Consider the following 15293-nt stretch of genomic DNA (forward strand, 5'->3'; position numbering starts at 1 on the left):
GCTATGCCTTATAATTAGAAAATAACCTTGCATAGAGTGGTTTTTATAAGAGAGTTTGAAGACATGGAATGCTACAAATCCTCTCTTTTATTCCCTTACGTCAAGTGAGAGTTAAATGAACACATTGATGCAATGCCTTATAATCAGCAAAATGTTGCAAGGGGAGGCACAAAATTTCCTTCACATCCCAAACGATTAGCTGCTCTGTGTCCAGGGTGTTTTGAAATCCAAGACTAATGGAGTTCATGGGTGCAGGTTAATTAAAACTAGCAGTACTCATTGACACTGGAGCTTCAAGCTCCTGGTATTTAACCTGGGAGCATCACTGATGTAATAATAGCGTCTGGAATTAATATTCATCTGATTTGTACAAGTTGTTTATGTGCCTTGTGGATTCAATACTAATGCTTACGTGGTGTATAAAATAGCCAAGCCTCTGAAAGCCAGAATTCTGATTTTCTGCTGAGATCATTACAAACAAAAACCTGTTATACAAGTGGAATACCTTATGATGAAAAAACTGAAAAGCTTTAGGTTAAGGTAAAAATATTAAAGACCTCCTTTTTCCTTAATCTAGATCATATCAACTCTGCGAACTTAGAGGAAGAAGGTAAGCAACATGTCACAGACAGCTCTTGGCAGAGTTTTTGCATGTTTATTTGTAACTAAAAGCACATTTCAGCCATCAAAGTTTTCTGTGACCTAAATTCATGGAGCAAAGTAGGGAGTGAAGACAGTATTCTAGACTAAACAAATAAAGATTTATTCAGTTACCTGGATGTCCAAAGCAAAATTAGAGTTTCTTATGTTTGCTAGGAAACGTTTCTGGCCTTGGGCATAATGGATATTTTTTTTCTTCTTTTGTTTTTAAATTATTTAATTTAAATACAATTTTAATTTTCTACAATAGCTCTTATTCATTACACTCTATTGACCGGGACTTGTGCCTCTATCTTTAAAGAGATGATTATCTGACCAACTCATATAGACATACATATAGAGATGCTTTGAAATAGGTGAGGGTACTTACAGATTACAAAGTGAGTACCAAGGAAGGTCGCATACTAAAGAAGTTGGGTGGGGAAGCAAGAAGTGTGAGTCAGGAAAGGCTTCCAGGAGCACAGGAGACATGAACTAGATCTTGTGGCATCGATAGGCTTTGCTGAGGTGGGGCTGGGAAAGGCCTTGAGAAGAAAAGAGAAGCATAAACAACACTGAGCAATGCCACCAAAGGCTTGCTGGGGATACTTCAGAGCAATCAACAGAGTTTAACAAGAGCAGAAACAAGTATCTATAACTGGATTTCCACCTTCTCTCATTTATCTTGGTCCTAATTCTAACTAAGCCTCTAGGATTGGGGTGGGCAACCTTTTTGTGAGTGCATGCCAAAACCAGCAAAATCTCTGACTCAAAATTCTTCTGTGTGCCAACCCTAATTTTTTGAGAACATGTTACGCTTACTTGATATCTCTTAAGGTGTATGTATGTGAAGAACCTTGAAGAAATAATAAAATTCATTCGAGTGACAAAATCACAGTATATGATGATGAAAAATACATTTATTTATTAATGTATACATGTACACTGATAGTCCGACAAAAAACTTTATGACTCTGTTTGATATTATCAGTGGGACTTTTGCTGCTGCATCACTGATGACAGAGATTTTACATCAGGTTTATATTTCGTGACCTTCAGAGATATGCGCGAGCTACTACTTTCATCCGTCAGGCTACTCCTATTACGAGACTTAACAAAGTTCATCACTGAGAACAAAGATTCACAAGCGTATGTGGATGAAACCAAAACACTAGTCGGATCTAGGAAGGCAGGGAGAGTTAAGGCAGAGGCATAGAAATTGCCTTTCCCCTCTCTCGTCAATCCATGTCTATGGTCTTTAAGATAACTTGTTATGTAAAATTATTTATTTATCTAAGATGCACCTATACTGAATTTATCTGAAAAATAAAAAAGTTGATATTAAGAAAAAAATTGTAAATGGAAGATTATAAGAGAGGGTTTTGCGTGCCAGCAAAATTTACTGGCGTGCCATGTTTGGCACGCGTGCCAGGGGTTGCCCACCCCTGCTCTAGGTACAAGTATTGTAAATTGGTCAAAATGAAGGAGAAATGGAGAAGATCAAGCTGAGGACTACAAATAATTTACTAAATTTTTGGTAAGTCTATTTTTTAAAGCCTAGACTCAAGAGAGAATCAACTGTTAAGTTCAGTATGCTTCCCTGTAAGCCAATAAAGTAAATATTATTTTTTCATTTTAAAAATCAGATAAAAGAGGGAAAGGAAATTTGAGACACATAAAGACTCATAACAACCCTGTAGGACCATTATTCCCTTGACCATATGAGTCTCAGAAAGGTTAAATGATTTGTTAACAGTATCACAGCTCACTGAAGCTTCACCCGACTTGAGCAAAGGTCTCCTGATTCCTTGGTCTTTGCTCCTTTCCCTCCACACTCACTGCCTCAGGCGATTGCAGGTTCACATCCTCCACCCTTCCTCACTCAGGACAAAGACACCGCTGAGGGGGTTGTGTTTGCATTTCACAGATTCCATTTGACTAATTTAAAATGCTGAGGTGGTCAACCTGTATCACCTCTGTTTCCCAGTAATGTTTAACCTTAAGGTTTTTTAAAAAAATCTAGCAGATAAAAGAGCATGTTATCTGGCAAGTCCATTCCACCTCCAATCCCCCACCCCCACCTCCCACTTGGTTATTAATTTCAGAACACATCTGAATTCTTTCTCTGTGGCATATGCTTGAGTAGAGGAACAGACAGCTCCTGGTCAGGGGCAGATTTCAAGTTCTCATCTGTTGGTACCAACACCATTATCAGATTCCTCTCTGTCATCAACCTTTGAGATCTTCCCTGAGTACCGCTTGGTGTCTGAAGATCCACAAAGGTGTCTCTGGTCATCGCTCTCTTCACAGAATTAGTCTGCTCTCTCAGCAAAGCATCTGCTGTACTGAGCTTTGCTTCTGGAAGCAACTTTTCCCTGAGACCTGGTTGAAAGCAATTCTCTGGTATTAAACTTCCCGGCATGGAGGTGAAGAACTTCGCGGTTTGGGATTATGTCGTATTTGCAGCCCTCTTTATCATTTCTTCTGGAATTGGGGTGTTCTTTGCTATTAAGGAGAGAAAGAAGGCGACTTCAAGGGAGTTCCTGGTTGGGGGGAGACAAATGAGCTGTGGTCCCGTGGCGTTGTCTCTGACAGCCAGCTTCATGTCAGCTGTCACTGTCCTGGGGGCCCCTTCCGAGGTCTACCGCTTTGGGGCCTCCTTCACACTCTTCTTCATTGCGTATACTTTCGTCATCATCTTCACATCCGAGCTCTTTCTGCCTGTGTTCTACAGATCTGGCATCACCAGCACTTATGAGGTAAGACAATTCTCCCCTTATTCTTTGTTTTGGGAGGAGTTGCTATTTTCTCTCCACTTGATCAATCTTTTGTTGTCATTCCTTGTTTTCTCTAATGATACACATCCTCTTAATGGTAATATGTGGTAATTGAAGAATAATCACTTATTTTTAAGAAAAATATGACAATGCTATTGGGAAAAGCTTAAGCTTTGGATACAGACACAGTTGTTTATTCTTCTGTAGAACAAAGTCATGGAGTCAACACCATGAGACTATTTCAAGGATTAAATGAGAACCTGTGTATGACTACTGAATACATTGCCTAACTTTTAAGAGCTTCTCAATGAGAGAGCTAAAGTTATTATTTGTATTATTATTAACATATTCTGAAAAGCCCGCAGAACGTATATCATGAATATTGTCATTTTCTGTAGGAAAACAGAGATAGTACAGGTGAATGACTTAGTCTAGCTTGCATAGTGAGTAAAGCCTACTGTGAACCATTTTGTCTGTATCTTTTTCCATCAGATAGTAGAGATGAGCATTCTAATACAAATTATTACTATGCTCCAGTTTTTAAAGGGGAAATGGTAATGTTTTCAAAAATTAGAAAATATTTTAATGAGAAAGAATTGCTCAATAATACAAATATGGGGATTATTTTAATGAGAGGAAATGAGGTAGTCGTGTTTTGACTTTGCAATAATTCTCAAGAAAAATGTCAAGTTAAAAATTAAATTTGCATGTCCAATATTTAGTTTCTATGAAAAAAAGTGTTTATTTTCCTTATCAAACATCCTTACTAAGTCACAGCAGAGGACTCTTAACAGAAGAGGGTTGTTTTTCTTTTTTTGTTTGTTTGTTTTAATCCTGTAAGCTAAATGATTATTAAATTAGTACAGAAATAGAAAAATATTTACAATATCAGTGCCTCCATGGGACAAACATGGGTTGAAAAGCTAATTACTTATTGTTTTAAAATACATGTACATATGGGAAGGCCTATAGGGTTATAGTATATAAATTTAATTTACAAAGTTTGTTGCCCTCTACATATTTTTAAATTCTCCAATAGTAAGAAATCAAGGTTATGTAAAGTACATATGAAGTTATTTTGGGATTGTCTCTTGCTCTGTAAGAACTGGCAGTGTGGCATAGGGATTAAGAGTATAGACTCCAGACTCAAGTCTATCTGGCTTGAATGACAGCTCTGTCATGACTTTGGGAAAACGACTTAACTTCTCTGTACTTGATTTTTACATATGTGAAATAGTGATGATAAAATCACCTATCTCAAAGGACATCTCTGAGGAGTAAATGCAAAACCTTTTTTATTTTTCAATTACAGTTGACATTCATATGCAAATACTTTTAACACATCCTGGCAGAGTAAATGCTACATGAGAGTTTTGTATTATTATTGTGGTTGTTGCTACTGTCCCCACGTTTATATTCTGACTTATTCTATCTATTGAAGCTTAAATTTGTTTCTTTGTTCATCATCCATTCCCTGTTCCTGATCCATATGGTAAATATTCTTTCTGGGACCTTTTAAAGCACTAAATATGGGAGGGGGTAGAGTCTATTTCCCCAGCTCTTGGCCTTGTGATTTGTTTTGACCAACAGAATGTGACAGAAATGATGTGCGTAGCTTAGGCTTCATTAGGCTCAGAGTTTCTGCCTTTGCTTTCCTGGAATGCTCTCTTCACACTGCTATGCCAGGAAGCTGTTCCAGCTGATCTAGCTTCTGGAGCATGAGTGGGAACACAGAGGGAAACAGAGACACCCTAGTCACCAGCCATTGTCAAGTAACAACCAGAGGCTTTAGTGACCTTCTCACCCAGCTGATCTTCCAGTTGATTTCAACCCCACGGAAGCCCAGAGAAATCAAGTAGAGGAATCACTCAACAGATCTTCAAAATTATGAGAAATAATAAGTCCTTGATTTTTAAGCCCATGAGTTTTGGGGTGGATATTACACGGCAGTAGTCAACTGCTTTAAATGCTTTGATATACAGTGAGATTTCAAGACTAAGATATGCCATCTGTGCTACTTTATCACCACCCTGTCCCCTGTCAAAGCATAAGGAATTGTTCTCACCCTCAAGTTATATATTAGGCTCAGCTCATTTGCAATATCATACATTTTCATTATCTCCACTTTGTTTATAATTAGTCTCATCATGCTGTCTCCACTTCAATTAATGCTATTTTTTATTTTTTATCACACACTAATAAATCCAGTTTGTTGTTCACATCTAACACTAGCTTAGAGGCTGGTGTCTGATCTACCTGCTTTCTCATTTTTCTTGGGCTTATCAAACTGCATGGCTTCTAAACTCCTTACTCTTCAATTCAAACTTTTTTGTTGTAAGAATGCACAGGATATTATTACAGTATATCTTCTTTTATAGTGGTTTTAAGCATTATAGATTACTTTTTTGGTAAATTTCTTTCCTTTTTATTTCTCTTTAAGTTAAACTTGTGGTATCATAGCAATTATATATAAATTTTGAGAAATTAGATGGATAGGTATATGATATCACTATTGAATCTTACTTTAGCATAGTAAATGATATTACAAAATGTTTGTTGTGAAATAGATATTTAGGGTCTGATAGGGTCTTAACCAATGTTATGAAGCCTTTTAGGTCATTGTAAGGATTGATTTTTACCGTGATATGTGTCATTACCATGTTTGGGCAGAGGAGTAAGATGATGGGATTTGTATTTTGAGTATTACACTACCTGGATGTTGAGAATGATTATAAGGTTTTAACTGCTGAAGAAGAGGGTCTAATTAGTAGGGTATTGCTATAATCTAGGCAAGATATGATAGTATTTTGTGTCATCAGAGGAGATAATCTAAGTAACTGTGTTTTGAAATTGGGGGGTAGGCCCCACGATTATTTTATGAACTGGATGTGGACAGTGAGAGGAAGTGAGGAGTAACCATGTTACATATTATTTGGGCTTGAACCTACATGAAAAGCTGACTTGCTATTTCCTGAGATGGAAAATAATGTGACTAAATCAGGTTTGGGGTTTTGAAAATAATCGAACACAATGTTAAATGTTACCTGTGCAAACCCGAAGTGTGCAACTTTTCTGTTGAACTTTCATTTTACTTTTGACTGCAGTAATAGCTGTAGACACAGCAAAGGTGGCCATTGAATGCTCTGAATAAGCCAATACATTCTTTCATATGTAAAATTATACAGTTGGAACAGTCTCTCTTATTTCACGGATGAGGAACCAGATGCTTAGATCAATGAGTGAGATAGTGGCAAAGCTCAAAGTAGAATTCAAGGAGTCTTTTTATTTATCTAGTTATTTTTTTTTCATGTACCCTTTTCTCCATACTGTCTTTATAGTTTTACTTAAGATAAGAAAAGCATGGATCAGACAATAGAGTGTTTGGAATATAAAGCATCCAGAATGCAGAATAAAGATTTTGAGAAAGAGAGACATAAGCAGAGTTCCATTAAGAGAAGCAATGTGGCTTGATGTGTGGTTAATAGAATGGTGGGAAGGATTGGAATCCAGGAAATCAGTTATGGAGCTACTACTGTAGTCTGGAAAAGATTAAATAAAGGCCTGAAGTGAATTTTGGAGCAATGGGAACATAAAAGGTGACAATGGCTTTAGTATATCCAGTAGGAAAATCCTGAGTAGCAAGCCAGAATGCTCATATTTTTTTAAGCAACCTATTTATCTTCCCTGATTATCTTGAGAAGCTTGAACAAGTATTGAGCTTTAATATATATTTGACTTTAAACAATCCATATTTTTTCTTGTTCTGCCGTGTATGTACTAGTAGCATACAAGCACACGACAAATCCAAAGCACTAAACTCCAAGGAATAACAAAAAATTGAAACTTCTTAGCAGTTCTAGGTAAGACTCACTGACTCTTTGCATGTTCTTTATTCTTTCTAGTACTTACAACTACGATTCAACAAAGGAGTTCGCTATGCTGCAACAGTCATCTACATTGTGCAGACGGTAAGGATAAGGGCAGCTACAAATGTGGAATTGTGGGTGACAAGATACAGGTTAGTTTATTTCAGGTGGTAGTTAACTCAATTAAGAGAGAAATCTGATGCCTGACTGGTTTTGCTCAGTGGATAGAGCATCAGCCTTCGGACTGAAAGGTCCCAGGTTCGATTCTGGTCAAGGTCATGTACCTTGGTTGCAGGCATATCCCCAGTGGGAGGTGTGCAGGAGGCAGCTGATCAATGTTTCTCTCTAATCGATGTTTCTAACTATCTCTCTCCCTTCCTCTCTGTAAAAAATCAATAAAATATATTTTAAAAAGAGAGAAATTTGATTCTAAGAAGAAAATAGTTTCTTTTAAGGATAACACTTTTGAGATATGTGATTTCATCTAGTTATCCAATGCATATACCCCATATATACATACAAATAATAGCAAACAAATGTATAGCATAAACCACAAAAAAAATAAAGCATTTTCTTAATATTCAACTCTTTTTTAAAAAAATCTGTATACGTTGCTTTGGATATGAAGATATGAAATGGTCTGTTAACTGATTAAGAAAAAGTCTAGTTAACTGACTTGAATCAGAAATACTCGTTTTGTTGAAAATTATTTGAAGACAATATTTCCACACCAATACTCCCACTTGCCCTATCTGGACTCCTCTCCTCTCTCCCAGGCTCTGGGGTGCCCTCATGCAGCCTCAGCTTGCATGAGGCACATCTTTGGCGAGTTTCCTACTACTCACCAAGCATGTTCTGCTGAAAGATAACCTTCTTCCTCTTTCTTAATCGAAACTCCCATTCACACAGGCTGAAGGATTTAAGAGAAATAAAAGGATGAAAAAAATGATCTATGATCTGTCTATAGGTGTTTACCTTTTCAAGCCCTCACGTAAATCTCTAACTGGTGAAATTTCATATAGAATGAAATGGCACTGCACCCACTTCCATCAGTGCAGTGGTCACAGTTCTGGGAGTTAGGAGCTATACTCATTGTGCAGGTGACCCACATCATTAGTCTTCTCTGCACAGTACTTCCTCCTCACAGTTGCTTCCCATCTTCCTAAAATCCTTAGCTTACAAACTGCTAAAACATATTTGTGTCATTATGATATGTGTATGAGGGGAGGGGGGGAGGGGGAGAGAGAGAGGAAGAGTGAATCTAAAACTTAACTTGAAGCCCATTTTTCTATCCTTTAGAAAAACACCAGATCTAGCTGTAAAATCCCAAAATTTGCAGCAATCTTAAAAAGCCCAACCCTAATATTCCTCCACCTAACACTTATATCCCTTCTGCAAACTAGCTACAGTGGTCAGCAACTTTCAAATTAGAGTGGATAGGAATGAAATGCTTGGTGAACAAGTTGAAGGAAATTCATTTCTAAGGTCAATAAAGAACTTTCTAGGCAGCTTTCCCTTCCATGTGTCTTCTCTCAGTGTTTACCTCATGCTTGTTTCTCCACCAGATTCTCTATACGGGAGTGGTTGTGTATGCTCCTGCTCTGGCGCTCAATCAAGGTGAGTTATCAACAGTTCCTTGGGCACATTCCACCACTGTTATGCCTGCATTCTGGCCTTGAGAAATATTCCTAAAACATATTGGGGAGACATTCCTGTGTTCAGGGTGCCCTGAATTACCGTGGGAGTCACAATATAAACCTCTAAAAGTTGAACATTGAAAGTAATGCAAATAATGAGTTACCTGATTTTGCCCACATGGTCCAAAACACACAGTGTAATCATTTGTTTTTTGTAATCACTGTAATGATGGGAGCTTTGGTATTATACATGCACAACCACTACGTAAGATCATCCATAATATGCAGTGATTTCTCAGTGGTTTCATAAAGCAGATAACCTGAGTATAATAATAAACGGTGCTTATACTTCAAGATTTATTCTTGACCCTTTTTGAGAGAAGAGAATCCCAGAAACCAAAAGGAAAAAGAAAGTGAAATCAATTTTATAATGGTATCTATGATATTTGGAAGTTCTCAATATTCAGTTTAATCGTGCTATCTGCTTATATTCGGAAATATCAGCTCATGGCTGATGTTTATTTGGTTTTGATATACTTAAAGTAACACAAAAACAAAAGACAAATAATTGGTGCATATCCGAAGTTTCGGGATTTTAGGATAAAAAGTTGGCTTTTAACATTACATGAAATTTATGGACTCAGTGAAAGTATAATTATAGTAAAATAATCTTTGTCGATGTGAGAACATTCAAGAGAAAACTCTAACTTGATTTTCATTTGCCCATAACGAACACTGACAAAAATATTGTTACTTTGTACTGGTAAAGCTTGCTTTTCTCAGAAAAACTTCTTTCAATATTCTTTCTCCTTTTGTAGTGACTGGGTTTGATCTCTGGGGCTCTGTGTTTGCAACAGGAATTGTTTGCACATTCTATTGCACTCTGGTAAGTATCTAGCTGTGAAAAAGGATTTAGTGCTATCTCCTAATACAGGATAAGGGCAAATCTCCAGCAGCAGGGCATCTAAATATAGAAATTGCTATTCTAAAATTAAGTAGAAGTATGTGGGCTTATCTGTTGCAGTTTCCTGAGGAAAGTGCTGATGTTTTATTTAAAACTATTTTTGGTATCAACCATTAGTGGAATTTAAGCTCTGAGCTCATTTGAGAAAGTCACGGCTAAGAGAAGAGTTAATGAATAAAGTACCTCCTTGATCAGAGGATTAGGTGACCAAATGCAATTTCTTTTTTATTTTTTTAATACTTTTTATTGATTTCAGAGAAAGAGAGAGAAGAAGAGAGATATAGAAACATCAATGATGATAGAGAACCATTGATCGGCTGCCTCCTGCATGCCCCCTACTGGGGATTGAGCCTACAACCGGGGCATGTTCCCTTGACCAAAATCAAACCCAGGACCCTTTAGTCTGTAGGCCCACTCTCTATCCATTGAGCCAAACCGGCTAGGGCCCAAATGCAATTTCTGAGAAAAATACAAATTGCTCAATTACAGTGATTATAAATCATGGTTAGAGTTTATAATTCACTGTGCAATGGTTGAGTAAACAAGGATGGCTGGTATTTTGTAAACCCGAGCATTCCACAGCTTGCTTTTATCTCTTATTCGTGGAGCTACTATGATAACATTTAACATTTAGCTTTACACATGCTCAGTCTTTAACCAAGAAACCTGGTTGTCATTGGCAACATTTATATAATTGCTATAATTCACTTAGTTCAACAAACTTTCATTGAGTACCTATTATTTGCTGTGCCCTGCCATGGGAACCTTTTTTCCTCTAAGCCATTTACATCATATACAAAGGCTATAAGTATCCAGCTAAGAATACAACAATGGGTCTTAGGTAGCTGGATTCTCTTTCCTCCTTTCTGTAGAAAACAATAAAGTACTTGCTATATTATCGCATAGCAGACCTACATGTATTTTGGCATTATGTGAATAACACATACTCTGTTAACATATATCATGAGAATATGCAACTTTTAAATTAATTTATTTTTATTGTAGAAAGTATTATAGATGTCCCCCTTTTTCCCTCCTATTGACCCCCTCCTCCCTGATCCCACTCTTTCCCCAGAATATACTATTTTAAAATGCCCTTATCTCTCTTTTATCATCTTTGCAAAGCTCACCAGTTGTTTATGCTACAAAGTTTCCATTCTGTTCTCTCTACCTTCCATTCCAGGCACAATTCTCCCTAAGTTAAAAATAGACTCCTGCTCCTTAAGCATCTGGCTTTATCTGAGATTAGTTGTTCTGAGGTACCTGCCTATACAGTGATAAGGAGATACAGTGCTAGGGATGCTAAAGACTGACTTAGCAACAACAGTGGAAGACAGAAAGAGTGGACTAACATCTTCAAAGCAGTGAAATAAAACAATTATCAACCTATAGTTGTGTATTTAGCAAAATGATATTTCAGGAGCTTACTGTGAAGAACCAAGAAAATTTACCACCACCCAGCCAGTGTTGCTCAGTGGTTTGGCATTGACCTATGAACCAGGAGGTCATGGTTCAATTCCTGGTCAGGGCACATGCAGAGGGTTGCAGGCTCAATCCCCAGTGTGGGGAGTGCAAAAATCAGCCAATCAATGATACTCTCTCATCATTGATGTTTCTAGCTCTCTCTCCTCTCCTTTTCCTTCCTCTCCGAAATCAATAAAAATTTACTTAAAATAAAAATTTATGGCAAAATTTCAAGGGAACTCATTTAAATAAAATGATCAAAGTGGAAAAATGGAATTAAAACAAAGCAAAACCTCAACTGATTTATGCAAAAGAAGAAAAGAGGAAAAAAAAACCCCAACAAACAGAAAAAGTAGAACAAATAGAAACCAAAAAGTAAGATGTCAGAAACAAGTAAGGATAGTTTAATCATCACAGTAAGTGAAAATGAACTAAATGGACTATTAAAATGGTGTCAGTTCTTCCCTCTATCCTGCTAGCTTCTGGCAGATTAAAACATCCATTTCTTCATGCCACTTGACTGACCTAATTCTCCCCATTGTTTACATGATAAAGCATAAGCTTCTTAGCCTAGTATTGAAAGTCTTTCATTAAGTGAATAAATCCACCCTTCTAATCTCTTCCCACCACACCTCTGTCCCTTCTCCACACTCGAGCCAGGTTAGGGGCTCCAGTGTCTCACCAAAATGGTAGGTTCTTTATCTAACATGTTTGCTCACACATATCGCAGTCTCTTTACATGGATAATTCCATTGGCTGCATAGCCTAAGACATTACCTAAGATAGTAAAAGAATAAGAAGTGATTCCTGCTGCCCAGGGGTAGGCACTCTAGGAATGTAAGCCCTGGTTGCAATCTAGTAAACACAATTTAGTAAAGTAAGCAACACAAACTGATTAAATATTTCAGTGACACTCATGGTACAATGATGAAGCCTGTGATCTTTTCACAGAAGTTCTTGACACTCTGGAGGAGTAGCAAAGGAAGATCATTCTATTTTTTATTGTTAAAAATACCATGTGCTTTCTCATAGTGCTATTCATTTCCAAAGCTCTTTTATTTTTATTTATCTATATATTTTTTATATATTTATTATTGAAAGTATTACCTATATCCCCCCTTTTCCACCATTAACCCTTCTAGCCCACCCCACCCCCAGTCTCAGGCCTTCAACACCCTATTGTCTGTGTCCATGGGTTATGCATATATGCATACTAGTTCTTTGGTTGATCTCTTTCCATCCACCTACCCCTGCCTTCCACTTCATTCAATCTTTCCTAATTTGCTTGTTCCACCTTTACCATTGTTCTGAGGGACTTTATACCTAGATTATTCTAGTAGCTTCTTTCTTTCCTGTTTTCTTCTGGTCCACATGTTCTCAACTAGAACTGTACATTACAATCACTTGGGGATTGTTCATAAAACACTCTGAAGACTGATTTCTACCCCAGATCTCAATTTTCCTCCCGGGGATAGGGTTCAGACATTGTTCTTTGTTTGTTTGTTTGTTTGTTTGTTTTCAGTTTCTCCAAGTGATTCTAAAAAGGAGCCAGGTTTGATAACCCCCTTTCTAACCTTTTGTCCAATCACACTGTGTTCTACGGTTAGATCCATCTTCCTGACACTCTAGTTTGTTCATCTCACTATTTGACCAGCCTCCAGCTCTTAAAACTCCTTTCTCCATTAATATCCAGATTCTACCATTCCTTCCTAGTTCTTCTCTTCTTTCTAACTATTCTACCATCTCGGCTTTCCAAAATTTATTCACTGTCACTACAAAAGAAAAGAAATCTCAGGTTGCACAAAGCAGACATGGGTGATTATCCTCAATTTCTTCACTTTCTCCTCAAATGTATTCAATTAATCACAAGCTATGTTGGTTTTACCTCCCAAATATCTTTGAAATCCATCAACTTCTATTTCTTCAATTGCAGTCATTTTGCACATGGGCTACTGAAATAAACTCTGAGTTGGTCTCTCAACTTTTCTCCTGTGGTCCTTGCAATTTATTGTTCTCACAATCATCACTGCAACTACTGAGAAACAAATATTATTTATCTATTATACAAATCTATTTAATGTTCTCTTATTGCTCTTGAGAAATCATTTAAGTGGCCTTGTCAAAATCTGGCCTCTAGCAAATTCAGTCACCTCCCTTTGGGCATTCTATATATTCCTCAATCTGTACATTCTAGCTCTCTTACTTCCTCAGGCAGCTTCTCCTTGCTTCACACATGCTGCTCCCCTTTCCTCATTGTCCTCTGTCCCTGATAAATTCCTGCTCACTCTTCAGAACTTAGCTCTAGTGACACTTTCACAAGACCATGTCAGGACTCCCTGCTCTATGCTTTAATAGGAACCCTTCCTTTTTAATTTCACTTTCCACAATTTTAAGTAAAATGTTACATTATTGTCTAGTATCTGCTTCTCCCACTGGATCCTAAACTCTGAAATTAAGGAAGAAATCTGTCCCTCTTCATTCCATGCTTAACATCATAGTTGACACATAAAAGGGGCTCAGCAACTGTGCTGAAAAAAAGAAAGAAGAAAAGGGAGAAAGAAAGGAAGAGGAAGGAAGGAAGAGAGAAGAAAGAAAGAAATATGGTTCATATTTACAGCGATGGAAGTTTGCAGGCTTCATTTTTAGAACTCTCACCCATTCTCTCCATTTCAGGGAGGATTGAAGGCAGTGGTGTGGACAGATGCATTCCAGATGGTGGTCATGATTGTGGGCTTCTTAACAGTCCTCATTCAAGGATCGGCTCAAGCTGGTGGATTTTACAATGTATTAGAGTTATCAACAAATGGATCTCGACTACACATAATTGAGTATGTCCAATGCTACTTTTTCCATGTTTTATAAAGATTTAGCTGCATGATCTAATCCCCTAAAAAAAACAAATCTTTGTTCACTCACTTCTCCCTGCCTCGTAGCTTTGATGTCGATCCTCTCAGGCGGCACACTTTTTGGACCATCTCCGTGGGAGGAACTTTTACGTGGCTCGGGATCTACGGAGTTAATCAGTCAACCATCCAGCGATGCATTTCTTGCAAAACAGAGAAGCATGCCAAGCTGTAAGTTACGAATAAAGAAACATCTCTATGTTTTCTCTGCCCTTATTGGGTACTCATCATATGCTTCCTAATGTTGTGTGTGTAGAAAAGAGACAGAGAAACAGAAAGATTCATTTAATTCTTCCAACGATATTTTGAAGCATGCATTACTATTCCCATCTTGGCAAGGAAGTGGTAGAGCTGGGGTTTGACCTTAATAGTCTGTCTGCCATTGCTCTCCATCATTTCCTGCCTCCATTTATTGAGAAATAACTAGGTTAAATTAGGTGTGGGCAGTGAGTGATGCAGAGGTAAGCAGCACGTATTTCTTACAGTTTCTGTGACAAGTTGACCTTTATCACTGATTTGATTCAGCATGGCTATACCTTTAAAATGTCCACGGGGAGATTGAAAAAGAAGACAACCCAAGGTAATGAGGCAGGTCAGAATGGGGCTCTCGGTGCTCCAAGTCCCGCCAGGATATCCTTGCCAGGCCTGCTCACTCCAAAGGACTCCAACAGGCACACAGCTTGTCAAGCCTCTTCCAGTCCCTGCCAGCCAGCCCACGCTCTCCAGTGGGGACCAAAGGAAGGTACACACTCTTTTGCAAAACTGATAGAAACAAACTAGCATAGCTTATATCCCCATTGCTGCTGTCCAAGGTTCCAGACTCCCCCCTGACTTGTCAGGATGCCCTCAACTTTTCTTAGAGCGAGAATCAGTCGCTATGAATATTCCTGCAACTGATTTTAAAGTACTTTCAATGCACAGTTTCTTAGGTAGACTGAAAAAAAGGTAAAATTGCCAGGGCATGGTTTACCATGTTGTAACTTGCATTCTAAAAGGGAATATATCACTTTACATGTTTCACACATTCTCAGAAGTGAAAGTAT

The 15293-nt window shown here is 37.8% G+C and overlaps 1 protein-coding gene across 1 annotated transcript in view; it reads left to right on the forward strand.

Annotated features, from left to right (window-relative positions):
- Positions 1–3059: 3059 nt before the first annotated feature.
- The window catches only part of SLC5A12 (solute carrier family 5 member 12), a gene marked incomplete at its 5' end in the record, with an annotated part of 34948 nt that continues 22714 nt past the window's right edge, over positions 3060–15293 (forward strand). Inside the window, 6 exons of the mRNA XM_081098070.1 lie at positions 3060–3398; positions 7319–7384; positions 8848–8899; positions 9738–9805; positions 14021–14175; positions 14281–14421. Of these exons, the coding sequence (XP_080954196.1) occupies positions 3060–3398; positions 7319–7384; positions 8848–8899; positions 9738–9805; positions 14021–14175; positions 14281–14421 (821 nt within the window). The remainder of the gene's footprint in view (positions 3399–7318; positions 7385–8847; positions 8900–9737; positions 9806–14020; positions 14176–14280; positions 14422–15293) is intronic.

Source organism: Myotis nattereri (assembly GCF_964212035.1).
Source record: "Myotis nattereri genome assembly, chromosome: 9".
Classification (NCBI taxonomy): Eukaryota; Metazoa; Chordata; class Mammalia; order Chiroptera; family Vespertilionidae; genus Myotis; species Myotis nattereri.